The sequence below is a fragment of the Penaeus monodon genome, chromosome 9, assembly GCF_015228065.2.
Source record: "Penaeus monodon isolate SGIC_2016 chromosome 9, NSTDA_Pmon_1, whole genome shotgun sequence".
Classification (NCBI taxonomy): domain Eukaryota; kingdom Metazoa; phylum Arthropoda; class Malacostraca; order Decapoda; family Penaeidae; genus Penaeus; species Penaeus monodon.
The window spans coordinates 45,248,769-45,263,768 of NC_051394.1; the positions used below are offsets into that span (position 1 = coordinate 45,248,769).

A 15,000-nucleotide genomic window follows, 5' to 3' on the forward strand; every position below is an offset into this window, starting at 1 on the left:
TCATCACCGGCGACCTAAAGCTCCCCTCATGCATCCCCTCGGCGAGGAGGAGGCGATGGAAGGCGTATGTGGTAGGGGAGGGGACGGGAGGGGAGGGAGGGAGGGGAGGAGGGGAATGGAGAAGTCCCGCTTCCCCTTTTCCCCTTAGGCTGCCCAGGTCAACACCCAAACATTCCCCTCAGAGGCGACAAAATAAGACCCTCGCACGCCTGCCACTTATTTTTTCCCCTCTTTCTATCTCTCCCTCTTTTCTCTCTTCTCTCTTCTCTCTTCTCTCTTCTCTCTCTCTCTCTCTCTCTCTCTCTCTCTCTCTCTCTCTCTCTCTCTTCTTTTTTCGCCCTCTCACTGTTTATTTATCTCTCCTTCAGCCTCCTTCCGAAGCAAATTAGCATATCTGTGTTATCACTTCCTCTCTTTTTTTCTCTCTCTCTTCTTTTTTTATGGAGGGGGGACAAAGTTGTTTTAAGAAGAGATTAGAGAAAAGAAAAAGAGAGGAAGACAGGGAGAGAGAGAAAGGAGAAGCAAAGAAAGAAACGACATACATAAAAAAAAAATTATATGAGATAAAAAAGATGAAAAGATGAAACAAGATGGAAAAAAAAACACAAAAAGATAAAGAAAGAGCCATATAATTATATAATTATCGATTACGTCACGCATATAGTCTAGGGTGTCATCACTAAAGCAGCGGGGGAGGGAGGTGGACAATCGGGGGGAGAGGGGGGGGTTAGTTTGGCCAACAGGAGGGGGAGAAGGGAGGGGGGGGGGGGATAGCGTGGGCTAAGCATGTGGTTCTAATTATCCTATGTTAAACCGCCAGCCGGGCAGCCGTGTGCGGGCGGGCGGGCGCGCAGTCGTATATACAGTGGCATGAAGCGGCAGGGAAGGCTAGTTATATCTCGCGTCTACAATGACAAGTGCGTCACTCTGACGTCACAACAAGGATGCTGAGGACCGGAGCGTTGTGGGGGGTAGTCGGGATGGGGCGGGGATGGGGGGTAGGGGGTGGGGGGAGGGAAGCTTTGTGGGTGGCGGATGTCTCGGGCGTCACACATCTGGGAGGAGGAAGAGGAGGAGGAGGAGGAGGAGGAGGAGGAGGAGGAGGAGGAGGAGGAGGAGGAGGAGGAGGAGGAGGAGGAGGAGGAGGAGGAGGAGGAGGGGGAGGAGGAGGAGGAGGAGGAGGAGGAGGAGGAGGAGGAGGAGGAGGAGGAGGAGGAGAGGAGGAGGAGGAGGAGGAGGAGGAGGAGGAGGAGGAGGAGGAGGAGGAGGAGGAGGAGGAGGAGGAGGAGGAGGAGGAGGAGGAGGAGGAGGAGGAGGAGGAGGAGGAGGAGGAGGAGGAGGAGGAGGAGGAGGAGGAGGAGGAGGAGGAGGAGGAGGAGGAGGAAGAGGAGGAGGAGGAGGAGGAGGAGGAGGAGGAGGAGGAGAGGGGGGAGAAGGGGAAGGGGGAGGGGGAGAATTACCATCATCCTTTTCAATCGATTTTCTCAAGAAGAGTCAAGATAAATATCTAGTCTAGCCTTTAATTTCTTAATGATTTGAAATTGTGTTGCTACCTATTCGTTCATAAGAGGGTGGAGGGGGGAGGGAGGGAAAGGGGGTGACTTAAGAATTTTGATGATGTTTGTTCACTAAATATAAGACAAGATACAAACCAGTGTGCGTGCGGGATTGGTTTGGCAAAGGCGTGTGCGTATATGCGCGCGTGTACGTGTAATGTATTTATGTATGAATGTGTAAGCGCAAGAGGGATATGTTATATGGGCGTGTATGTGCAAGACTTGTGTATGTATGTCAACGCGGGTGTGTACACGTATGTATGTATGTTTGTGAAAGCAAGTGAAGGATTTGTAATATATGTGTGCGTATATGCCCGTGTGTGTACATGTAAGATGTACGTACACGTGTTAACTAGCGGGTGCAGTGGCGAGTATATTTAACCGTCCGATCTATCCACACCCCAATCCCCCGAAAAAAATATAAATGATCTCAGCTTTATTATCTTCGCAAGCACACAAAGTGACTCCAAAGCTCGCGAGGCTACCCCCCTCTTCCTCTCCCATCCCCCGTCTCCCCCCTCCTCCTTCCTTGCCCCCCCCCCACCCCCTTACCCTTCCTTCCCCCCCCTCTTCCGAATTTCCATTGCTCCCCCTCCCCTCTCCTCCCTTCCCCCCATCCTCACCTCCCCCTCCCTCCCTCTCCCTTATCGTAAGTGTCCATCGTCCCGGACAAATAAACACGTTACATGCTTCTAAATGTGTCGGGCAGGCGATTGCAACAAGCCATCGTCTTCTTATCAGATCGGTGCGTCCGGAGGTGGAGGAGGGGGGAGGTGGGGGGGGGGGCGATAGGGGAGGGGGGAAGGGGGAGGGGGAAGGGGGTATGTTGAGGGGGGGGCAGAGTCCTTCTACACCTTTACGTTGAGTTCGCGCGTTACGTAGACAAATTAGAACAAAACGCAAAAAAAAAGAAAGAAAGAAAAAAAATGATAATGATCATAGTAATAACAATAATATAATAAACTATAAGTACTTAACTTAACTGCCTTTGCCTCATTATTATTGTCTTCTTTTTACACTTAATTTGCTTATTCAATATCTTTCTTCTTGCATCTCAATGTCCTTCTTCTCTTTCTCTCTCTCTATCTCTTTCTTTCTTTCTTTTTTACTTCCTCCCCCTTTTTTTTTAATCCTAGTGTGTGTTACCGACTCTGTGACGTCACGAAATAACTGACCGATGACGCGCGTCTGTGTCTGAGAGAAAGAAAGAAAGAAAAAAAAAGAAAGAAAAAAAAATGAATCACTGGTCCCTAATTTCGATTATAATTCCTATCATTGCAAGGACCTCTCTCTATGACGTCTGAATTTTAAGATGCAAGGACGGAATTGCAATGATGGTGAGATAAATTTATAACGGGGGAGGTGGATGGGTTATGATAATAATGAGCGAATATTTTTCATCATAATGAGCGAATGTTTTTAATGCTGCTGAATATGGGACGTGGTTTTGATTTCTTTTTTGGCAAGTACGCTCTCTCTCTCTCTCTCTCTCTCTCTCTCTCTCTCTCTCTCTCTCTCTTTCTCTCTCTCTCTCTCTCTCTCTCTCTCTCTCTTATCCTCCACCGTATTAAGACGAAGAGGAAATAACAAACCTCGAACAAGACGAAGAAGACGGTAATGGCCGCGTGTCCGAAACCTTGAGGTCACTATATTACACGTGTTGTCAAGATGGTCACGTGATTACCTGGCTGTACTCCCACCCCCACGCTATTACCCCCTCCCTCATCCTCCAACTTTCTCTCTTCTTCCTCTTTTTCTTCTTTTTCTTCTTTTCTCTCCTCTCTCTCTTTTACTTTGCTACCCAAAGGATTTAGAGAGAGAGAGGGAGAGGGAGGGAGGGAGGGAGGGAGGGAGGGAGAGAGAGAGGAGGAGAGAGAGAGAGAGAGAGAGAGAGAGAGAGAGAGAGAGAGAGAGAGAGAGAGAGAGAGAGAGAGAGAGAGAGAGAGAGAGAGCGAGAGACGGAAAGAGCATCAAAGTGTTATCCGTCCGCCGTTTATCTCCGCAAGTTATCTTGATCCCCCGCCAGATGGAGACTTGACGGATTGGACTCAACTGCGAATTTGTGTCGAGTCGGTTATCTTGACCCGTGTTGACAGCTTTGTTATCTCTCTTTATTTATTTTCATTTTTTTTTCTCTCTCTCTCCTCTTTTCTGCTGTTTTTTTTCGTTGTTTTCGCGTCGTTGGCGGGAAAGAGGATGAGAAGGAGAGAAGAGCGAAACTTTAATTGGAGTGTTACTAATAGACGATGCATGCGGGTGTTTTGTAGCCTTCATTAAAACCGGGTTAAGTCATTGATATCGCAAATAATTATCTTAATTAATCAACGTAAATGTTACGGCAAATACTCGCGACAGAATAAGTAATGATAATCAACAATATACAAAGAATAAACAAAGACACATAAATACAAAGAAAGATACATAATGAAAAGAAGCTCTATTACCCGAGCTGGAATTATGAAGTGGTTGTCGGAGGAGCAAGGACGGGAAGCAAAAGAAAATGTAAATAAAGGCATAAAAAGAGAGAGAGAAAAAAAAGACGATAAGAGCACAGAAAAGGGGATAAATAGAGAGATAAAATAAACGAAATAGAGGAGAGGAGAGGAGAGGAGAGGAGAGGAGAGGAGAGGAGAGGAGAGGAGAGGAGAGGAGAGGAGAGGAGAGGAGAGGAGAGGAGAGGAGAGGAGAGGAGAGGAGAGGAGAGGAGAGGAGAGGAGAGGAGAGGGGAGGGGAGGAGAGGAGAAAAGAGAAGAGAAGAGCGCGGTGAATATGCGAAGGTGACAAATTACATTACCGGTGTGTGACGTGGCGCAAGTGTTGGCTCCACTAACGACCGCGGACACTCCAGATGGTAACCCCCCCCCCCTTCACTCCGCCTCTGTTTTTATTCTCTCTCTCTCCTCTCTTTCGTTTTCTCTCAGCGTATACCTCTTCCCCTCTCCCTATCTATATTTCTCTCTCTCTCTCCTCTTCCTCCTCCTTCTATCTCCTTTCCCCCCTTCCTCTCTCTCTCTCTACCTCCTCTTCCTCCTCCTCTCTCTTCTTCTTTCTCCCTCTCTCTCTCCCTCCTTCCTCTGCCGGAGAACTTGATGGCAAGTCGTTATGTAGCATCAGTAAACATTTATCTCATATTGCTATTCTTTAACCGGCCCGCAGAACACATTCAAACATCAACGCGAGAGAGAAGAAGAAGAAGATAAAGAAGAAGAAGAAGAAGAAGAAGAAGAAGAAGAAGAAGAAGATGAAGAAGAAGAAGAAGAAAAAAAAAAATAGATGTCTGGTGTCTACACTGATCTATTTCGCTGTTAAAAAAATCTTTGTCATGATCATCATTATCACTGTCATCATCATGATCATTAATCATCATCATCATCATTATTATCATCATACTCACCATCACCATCACTCCGCCGTTTAGGAAGACAATAATAATTACAACCACAAAAAAGTTTCCATTACAGGTAACATAATCAGAGCAGAGAAGGGCATGGAGGGAGGGGAGGGGAGGAGAGGGGAGAGGGGAGGAGAGGGGAGAGGGGAGGGGAGGAGAGGGGAGAGGGGAGAGGGAGAGGCGGGCGAATGGGTGGGGGAAGTAGAGGGGGGGGGGGGAGTGGCGGTGACTCGTCTGTTCTTGCTGCTTGTTGACTAGCTTAACAGCGCAAGCAAGCGCGAGGCAGCGAGCGGGCGAGCATGCAAGCAAACGAAATGACGTCACAAAAATGAGTCACGGATTCCCTCTAAAAACCCGCCTTTCCCCCCTCTTCTCCCCTCCCCCATTACTCCTCTCTCCCCACCCCAACCACCACACCCCTTTCTCACTCCTCCCTTCTCCCCCTCTCTCTCTCTTACTCCTTTCCCCTTCCCCCTTCTCTTCCCCTCTTCTTCTCTTCCTTTTTTTCTACTCTTCTTCCTTCGTCCTTCTCCCCTTCCCCTCCCCCCTTCTCTTCCTCCCCTCCCCTCCCCTTCCCCCTTCCCCTTCCCCTTCCCCTTCCCCTTCCCCTTCCCCTTCCTTCGTTGGCGCAAGTGAAGCACTTCCGGGAGACTCAACACCTTACGGATGACTCCTTTTAAGATGCGCCGGAGGAGAGAGGAGGGAGAGGGGGGAGGGGGAGGGAGGGGGGGAGGGGAGAGGGGAGTATGTTTGTTTGTTTGTTTTCTTGCTTTCTTGTGCTTAATTTGGCTATGTTCTGAGGTTGTTTAATCGCTTGTTGTTCTTGGTAGAAAATGACTGTAATGCTACCGATAACTTATGGTGACGACAGTAATTGATTACTGTTACCCAACACTTCCTTGTGATTTCTTTCGTTCTTTCCTTTTTTGTTCGTTTCTTACCTTTCTTTCTTTCTTCCTCTCTTTCCTTTCCTTCCTTTAGTTTATTTTCTTTCTTTTATTTTTTTTTCTCTCTTTCTCTGATTCTTCCTTCCTTCCTCAACTTTCCTCTTCCTTCTCCTGCTACGCTAACCTCCTTCAGGCAACAATCCGCGATGTGATTGCTTCCACCCACCGCCCGCCCGCCCGTCCACACGCCCACCTGCCCGCCCGCACGCCCACGTCGCGTAAACAAAGTCTAAAAAGCGTCAAGCAGGGTTTGCCTCTCCTACTCTCCCTATCTCTCTATTCTTCGCTTTCCTCTTCCTATTTTCCTCACACGCTTTTAAGGTCTCCTCCTACCCGTGGCTATCCAGCTTCCCCCCCCCTCTCCCCCACCCCTCCCTCCCTCCCTCCTTCCACGCCCCCTTAATGACAAAAAAAAACCCATGCCGCACGGAAGAACGCCCACTCGCCCGCCCGCCCGCCCGCCCTCCGGCACAGTCCGCGTCTTGTCTCGCTCGCGCCCCCGTCATGAATAAATTAAGACAAAGTGCCATGGACGTAGCACGTGCCCCGCAGCGCACTGTCGGGAGGGGGAGATGGGGGGCGGTAGAAGGAGGGAGGGGGGAGGGGGATAGAAGGAGGGAGGGGGAGATGGGGGGAATAGAAGGAGGGAGGGGGAGAGGGATAAGGGGGATAGGTGGCATTCAAAGGGGGAGGGGGAGGGTGATGGGGATGGGGGGATCGATGGCATTCAAGGGGGGGAGGGGAAGGAGAAGGAGGAGGAGGAGGAGGGGGGGGAGGGGGGAAGACCACTCCCGCAGGAAGACAATCATTACCAACATGTGAAGGGACAGTCAGGATGTACTTTTTTAAGGTTCTTAATGCAACCCCTTCTCCTCCCTCCCCCCCCTTCCCCCCTCCCTTCTCTCCTCCTGCCCATCCCATCCCACCTCTACCCTTCTCTTCCCCCTCCCTTCCTCCCTCTTTATATTTCGTCCTCCCCCCCCCATCCCCCCTCCTCATGTGGGTGTAACTTATCCCTTATCCGGCAGAGAAAACTGTACATGTCAGGAAACGTACACTCATACACACGCACACAAGAAAATAGAAAACAAAAAAAAAAACATTATAAACATCAATAAATCCTTTGATGATAGTATTAAAGATTATGACAAAAAAAGTTACAATGAGAATAAAAAAACGAAAACCAGAAAAAAAATATGCATGTGTTTAAAAAATACATATATATAAAAGTTTGAAATAAACAGTGCAAAATATGCATGACCTTATAAACACCTGCATTAATTCCGGTTTTTGCCTTTCTCTCTCTTTCTCTCTCTCTCTCTCTCTCTCTCTCTCTCTCTCTCTCTCTCTCTCTCTCTCTCTCTCTCTCTCTCTCTCTCTCTCTCCCCCCTCCCTCTCCCTCTCTTTTTCATTCGCATTTCTTCCTCTCTCTCTCTCTCTCTCGCTTTTTATTCTCCCTTGACACCTTTCCCTTCCTTCCCCGTCCTTCTCCCTTCCCCCTCCCCCAAGTTTACCTCACCTGCCCAGGAAGGTGAGGGCGCCTAGCTGTGCCTGGCGCCGGAACCTGGACAGTGAATTCCCATGGGCGTATATCGCGGGCGGTGTGGGTGGGTGTGGAGGGAGGGAGGGAGGGAGGGAGGGAGGGAGGGAAGGGGAGGAGGGAGGGAGGGAGGGAAGGGAGGGAGGGAGGGAGGGAGGGAGGGAGGGAGGGAGGGAGGGAGGGAGGGAGGGAGGGAGGGAGGGAGGGAGGGAGGGAGGGAGGGGAGGAGGGAGGGAGGGATGGTGGGGTTGAGTTAAGGAGGGATCTGACCACTGCCCAGGGCGCCACCGCGGGGTCTGGCCCACATGGGGGAAGGGGGGAAGGCAGAGGGGGGAGGGGGTGGAGCTATCAACGAGGCAAGCACTGAGCACCTGAGGCCATGACACTCGCCACCTCCTCCTCCTCCTCCTCCTCCTTCTCCTCCTCCTCCTCTTTTTCCTCCTCCTCCTCCTTCTACTGTTCCTCCTCTTCCTTCTTTCCTTATTTCTTCTTCTCCTCCTGTTCCTCCTCTTCTATCCTCCTCTTTCTCTTGTTCCTTTTCGTTCTACCTCTCTCTATTCGTCTTCCTCCTTCACCTTCTCTTTTTTGTTGTTTCTTTTCAACTGACCGACTTATTTTCTTCGCTTATTCCCGTCATTCTTTATTTATTCGTTATTTCATTATTATTATCATTACTTATTTCTCGTCTGCATAAACTTATATATCGCTTTCCCGAATCGACAGCTGGTGTTGCGATTCATAATATCATACGCGAATTACTGTGATAAAATCGAGGCTTGAATAAAAACTGAACCTCCTTTTTATGTTGTGTCTGTCTCTTATTTTTTTCAATTTTTCTCTCTCTCTCTTTCTCTTTCGCCTCGTTGCATGATTGCTTCTTGTGATTTTGCAATCATGACCGTGTTGCAATGGCCACCTTATCTAGTTCGTCATGACCGAACTTGAAAAAAAAAATAATGCACTTTATTAAGATATAGAGGGTGGGTGTAAAGAGAAGAGGGGAGGGGGAGAGAAAAGGGAGTAAGGAATGGGGAGAAAGGGGGATGGGGGGAAAAAGGGAAAAGGGGAGGAGGGAGAAGGGGGTACAGAGGAGGGGAAAGACGGGATGGGGGGTACCGGCGTGTTATTATGTAAAGTAGCTTTCCTAAAACTGGTGACAGGTGAGCAAGCAAGCACAGACCCGGTAGAAGGGGAGGGAGGGAGGGAGGGAGGGAGGGAGGGATGGAGGGAGGGAGGGAGGGAGGGAGGGAGGGAGGGAGGGAGGGAAGGAGGGAAGGAGGGGAAGGTAGGGAGAGAAGGAGGGGGATGATGGGAAAAGGAAACGTTGAAGTAGAGGAGGGAAAGGAGGGAGGGTGAGACTGAAGGGGGAGGAAGAAAAGAAGGGAGAAAGAAGAGGAAAAGGAAGGAGAACCAACAATAAGCAAAGCAAATCAAAGCAAAAGCAAAGTAAAAGCAACGCACGCACGCACGCACGCACCGGCCGCTCTCTCGCCTGTTCCTCCCTCCCCCGCCGCCGCTCTAAGGTCCAAAATCCCACAGCGAGACAGGGGCGCGTCGACGTTCGGGCCGCCGGGGAAAAAAGAGGCGTCAGGGCTCCCGCACCCTCTGCAACTTGGCCGCTGGGGTTTGACCGTCGGCGGCGTCGCTTCAGAGGTTGCGGCGGGGGTCAGGGTCGAGCTTCCCCCTCCCCTCACCCCTGCCCCCTCCCTGTTCCCCCCCCCTCTTCCCCCTCCCCCTTTTGCGGACCACCGGGAGGAAGCGGAGAACAGGAGCCGTCTCGAAATTTGCGGCGTCCGTCACGAGGGCGCTGTCGGGTATGGCGGGCGGGTGAGTAAGGGGGTTGGGGGGGTTGGGGGGGAGGGAGTTGAGAGTGCGTTTATTTAGTATTTTAAAAGAGTGCGTTTCATAACTACGCGTGTAAATGGTGTGATTGAAGATGTTGAGGATAATATGCAAGTGGACGAGATGATAATCAAAAGGGTAATAGGAACAAAAGAAAATCTCATTCTAGATTTTTAACCGTTAGTCCTCCCTTCGCTAAGAATTCGAAAAAAAAAAAAAAATAGAATAATAAATCTAGAATCTACTGTACCTAATCCATCCGGCTGTCTCTCTTTCGTGCCTCGAAAAAAATGGAAAAGAATGAAAAAAACCTCTCTACCCACTATTTCAAGTCAGGAAACGTTTTCACAAATTATCGGTAGCGAGCCGGTGGGTAGCAGAGGCGCGGCTGAACAGGTGAGTGTATCGTAAATGGGGTGGGGAAGGTGTGGGGGAGGAAAGGGTAGTGGGGTGGGGGGTGGTAAGAGGGGAGGGTGGGGAGAGAGAGAGGAGGAGGTAAATTCAGCGCCGCAAGCTATGTAAGTTGATGGTGGTTCGTAAGCAGGTGCAAGGGGGGTTGGGGAAGGGGTGGAGGGAGGAGGGTAGGGGAGGAAGGCAGGAAGGAGGAGGAGGAGGAAGGGAAGTGGGGTAAGGCCGGGGAGGTGGGGAGGGAAAAGGTAACACACTGACCCACTGCAGGAAGGGAGGAAGGGTGGTAAGGCGGTTCCAGTGGTTCGAGTGTTTAGTGGTTGGCAAGCGACCGTGATTATTATCATTTACAAATCGCACTCGTTATCATCGTGTTTATATCTTGTATAAGTGGACAGTGAGGGGGTGAGGGGGGGATAGTTCGATAATGATAGTAATAAAATCAATAAAACTATTTTCTCTCTATCACTTTCACCCCAATCTCCCCCCCCCTCCCCTCTTTTTCCCTTCCCTCCACCTCCTTCTCTTCCTTCCCCTTCTCTCCTTTCCTTTCCTTCCCCTTAACTCACGCACGTGAATAATAAACAAACAAACAAAAAACATGAACACATAAACACGTGACATTTTCTCCATGGGAAAACGCTTTAACTTAAAATATATTCACAGGTTCTACTTGAGAATCTGCCAAAAGAAAATTAAAACGTTTCGCATTGCCACATCGCCATGTTAACATTGATAACGCGGCAACAGGAGGATTTCGGAAAATCAGCATATTAAAAAAAAAAAAAAAAGACGAGGATTTCCAAACAGGGAAATGATGTGAAAAACGCGAAATTACGACTCTTGTGATGGGAATTTTGCATTGTGTTTCACTCGTTTTTTTCTTTTGTTTTAGTCGTAATCCGCAGAACTCTGTTGCGGAATACATTAAAACCGCTGATAAACGAGAGACAGAATGAGACTAATGAAGAATACTGAAAGATTTTTTTTTTTTTCTAAAGATGATTATTTCAAAAAGGAGAGAGAAGGGAACGAACGAAAACGGAGGGGAAAAAAAGGGACAAAAGAAAACTGTTCGAGCAGAGGAAACGGGAAGATCAAAATGAAGAAAAAAAAGAAAAAAAAAAAAGAAAAAAAAAAAGAGAAAAGCAACGGAATAATAAAAAATAAAAAGACAGTGAACCCCCTCCCCCCCTTTCCACTCCCACCTTCCCGAAGAAAATCCTGACAGAAGCAGAAGAACAAGGAGGCGAAGCGACGGCGAATCCGAACACAGGATTAATAAAGATGGCGGCCGTCTCGTTGCTCTGGGCCCCAACCGGACACCTACGGCCATCCACTACCACGCAAACGACCCTCGTCCCTCTTCCCTTACGACCACCTCGCTAAGTCGTCCGGCTGCAGCACGCGTCGCTGGCCTGGTCGTCGTCGGTCGTGGGTCGTACTAACCTATCGAGAGCCTTTTGTGAGGACGCGACCAGATCGGGTGCAGTACGACTCGCTCTCTCGGTCTTTTTATTTCCCCTTTTTTTCTTTTCTTATTTCGTTCTCTTATTCGTCTTTCGTTTTCTTTAATCTCTTTATTTCCCTTTTCTTATTTCTGATTTCGTTGTCTTATTCCGTATTCCGTTTTCTTTTCTCTTTCTTTCACCCCCTTTTTTTTCTTTTCTCTTTCGAAACGAATGAATCTTTCTGTTTTTCTTGATTATTTCTTTGGTTTTGTCTCTTTCTCCTTCGAAGTGTCAGATACTCTCTCTTTGCATATCTTTCTCTTGTTATTATTTGTTTTTCTCTCTCTCTGACTATCGTTTGCTTGTCGAGGTTTTTAATTTCAAACAGGAGGTCGGTTTCTGATGCGAATGTAGAGTAAAGGCAGAGGCGGAGAAAAGAGAAAGGAATTAGATGAGGACGAAGAAGAAGAAGAAGAATGTGAATTGAAAAAATATCTCTTATCCCGCTTTAAGTCTATGATTTTTCTTCTCCTCTTTCTCCCTTTTCCTCCTCTTTTTTCTCCTCCTCTTCCTCTCTTTTCCTCCTTTTTCTAATCCTCAACCATCCCCCTCCTCCTCCACCATCCCCACTCCTCCTCTCCCACCATCATCCCCTTCCTCCCCCACCACCATCCCCTTCCTCCCCCTCCTCCTCCACCACCCCCTTCCTCCTCCTTCCCCTCCTCCTCCTCCTCCTCCTCCTCCTCCTCCTCTCCTCCTCCTCCACCACCCCCTTCCTCCCCCTCCTCCACCACCCCTTCCTCCTCCTCCTCCTCCTCCTTCCTCCTCCTCCTCCTCCTCAGGAACAAATGCGCGCCTTCCCCCCTGGCGCCGAGAGCCGCTGTGGACAGGAAGAGAAGCCAATAAAAGAAGCCGGGCGCCGAGGCCAAAATACGGCGGGCGAGGGAGAGGCGGAGAAAGAGAGGGAGGGAGAGAGGGAGAGAGAGAGAGAGAGGGATAAAGGATGTAGAGAGGGGAGGGGTAGAGGGGTAGATACGGGAAGGAGGTTTGTGTGTGTGTGTTTGTGTTGTGTTTGTGTGTGTGTGTGTGTGTGTGTGTGTGTGTGTGTGTGTGTGTGTGTGTGTGTGTGTGTGTGTGTGTGTGTGTGTGTGTGTGTGTGTGTGTGTGTGTGTGTGTGTGTGTGTGAGAGAGAGAGACAGAGAGAGAGAGAGAGAGAGAGAGAGAGAGAGAGAGAGAGAGAGAGAGAGAGAGAGAGAGAGAGAGAGAGAGAGAGAGAGAGAGAGAGATAACGGAATTGAAAAGGGTGAAAAGGAAGGGTAGATGGACTAAATGAAAGGGGGAGAAAGAGAAAGAGAAAAATTGAAAGAGAGAGAGAAAGAAATGCAGATAAAAAATGAAAACACTGAAGATGAGAAAAAAAAGGAAGAAGAGAAATTGCCATCTACGAATATAAGTAGACAGCAATCCCCGAAGGAAGAGAGAAAGATCGATCGATAGATAAGTGAGAGATAGACGAAAAAGAGATACAAAATGAATTCCAGATTTCGATAGGCCTACGTCTCGTCCTCACGCATTCCATCAAGCAGTGACCATCGGCCGGAGGAAGGAGGGGGGGGGGGAGGAGAAAGACGCGAGGGAAGGAGTGGGGAGAGAGGGAGAGAGAGGGAGGAAGAAGGAGCGGGAAATATCCGTAAGAGATGTAGATACCATTGATAAACGGGAAGACAAGAAGACAGGATGAGAAAGCGGGTACAGAGAATGAGAGATAGATAGATAGAAAAATAGATAGATAGATAGAGAGAGAAGGAAATGGAGAGAAGAGTGGGGAGGGGAAAGAAGGAAGGAAAATGGAAGGAGGGGGGGGGGGGGAAAGGGAAGGAGGGACAAGGGAAGAGGGAAGGGAGGGCGGGGGAGGGAAGGAGAGAGGGAGGGAGGGAGGGAGGGAAGGAGAGAGAGAGAGAGAGAGGGAGGGAGGGAGGGAGGGAGGGAGGGAGGGAGGGAGGGAAAGGAGCCGGCACGACCTTATAACACGACCCCTCAATTAGCCTTATGGTCCAGAACCTTCGATCGTCCAAGCATCATCGGTTTGTTTTTCGATGGCGCCGCTACGGGAGGGGGGGAGGAGGGGGAGGGCACGGGGGGATAGAAGAGGAGGAAGGGGGGGGAGGAGGAGAAGGCGGAGGGTGGAAGAGATTTTATCCCTGAGACTTATATGTACATAACTCCCCTCCCCCCCCTCTCTACCCCCTGCTAACCCCCCCCCTCCTGCTGGCGTCGCCCCCACAATGCAACGTCCCGGCGACATGTACAAGATCAGTATTTCGGGACACAGGAGGTTATTATCAATATGCATATATGCGGAGATATAATCACGCCCTATATATACAGTACATATAAATATACATACATGCATACATACATATCTATGTATATATATATATATATATATATATATATATGTATATATATACATATATATATATATATATATATATATATATATATTATATTATATATATATATATATATATATATATACATACATATATACACTATATACATCGGTCTCCGCGCCCCCCTCCCCAGCACACGCCGCGACGTCCCCGGCCCCCCCGAGGCCGAGCCGACGGCCAGACCCAGAGGCGCTGCAGGTACTCACCGGAGTCTGTGGTGTTGGCCTCGGCGTCCTGCGTGCTGCGGGGCTTCTTCCTGGCGGGCGCGTCGTCCTCGTCGTCCCGCTTGCGCTTCTCGTCCGCCTTGCAGTCGTCGCCTTCCTCCTTGACGGGCGCGGCGGGGCTCGAAGGGTCCGACGGCGAATCGCAGCCCAAGTCGCCATTGTGGTCGCGCGCGGCGGTGGCGGAGGGCGGGCGCGCCGAGGGGGTGTCCTCGCGCTCGCCGCCGCCGCCGCCTCCCGAGGGCGTGTCCTGGCCTCCGCACGGGGGTGTTGGCGCCTGGCAGTTGTGGACCTTGTGTTGGATGAAGCGGAGGATGTCGGCCAAAAGGAAGTCCTTCTGGCACACTCCGCACGTCAGCACGTCGGCGCACTCGCCCGGCCCGTCGCCTGCAACGGAGACGTGACGTCAGAATCGGTTTCGAAAGCAGGCGCTCGCCGACACATGGACAGCGAGCGATTAAAGGAAATGGGCATACAAAGACTACTACAGTGATATATACTCCTGATACCAAACATTAGGAAAAATTAATAATAATAACGAAAAAATAAACATACCATATATAATTCATCAAATACCAACAGTATATATTTGTGTGCGTGTGTGTGTGTGTGTGTGTGTGTGTGTGTGTTGTGTGTGTGTGTGTGTGTGTGGGGTGTGGTGTGTGTGTGTGTGTGTGTGTGTGTGTGTGTGTGTGTGTGTGTGTGTGTGGTTGATGTGTTGTGTGTGTGTGTGTGTGTTTGTGTGTTGTGTTGTGTGGTAAAAGATATACAATATATATATATATATATATATATACATCATATATAAAAATATATATATATATACACGCAAATCGTAATCGCAATAGCAAACAAGACTATAGAAAACAAAAGAACATCAAGATAAGAGAATCCAAGATAACACATGCTGTTAATATCATCAGTTTGATCTCGTTTCTACGGCCGCGACTGTACAGAAACAAATAATAAGCACCTGTCATACACCTGCGCAACTACGTGTTTATATAAAAAACCAACACAGCTGTAAAACCTTGAGCATCTGTGGCGGGAATACAATCGATGGCTCGTTCGTGTTTCGTGTAAGCGATGGTGAATATAATCCAGTTTTGCGTTTCGTTGTTGAAGAAATGTAGTGAGAGAGAGAGAGAGAGAGAGAGAGAGAGAGAGAGAGAGAGAGAGAGAGAGAGAGAG

At 49.1% G+C, this 15,000-nt stretch overlaps 1 protein-coding gene across 1 annotated transcript in view; it reads right to left on the bottom strand.

Moving 5' to 3' along the window:
* Nucleotides 1-15,000, bottom strand: part of LOC119577205 (B-cell lymphoma/leukemia 11A-like) — a 92,940-nt gene that overhangs the window by 44,958 nt on the left and 32,982 nt on the right. Inside the window, exon 2 of the mRNA XM_037924936.1 lies at nt 13,795-14,196. Within this exon, the coding sequence (XP_037780864.1) occupies nt 13,795-14,196 (402 nt within the window). The remainder of the gene's footprint in view (nt 1-13,794; nt 14,197-15,000) is intronic.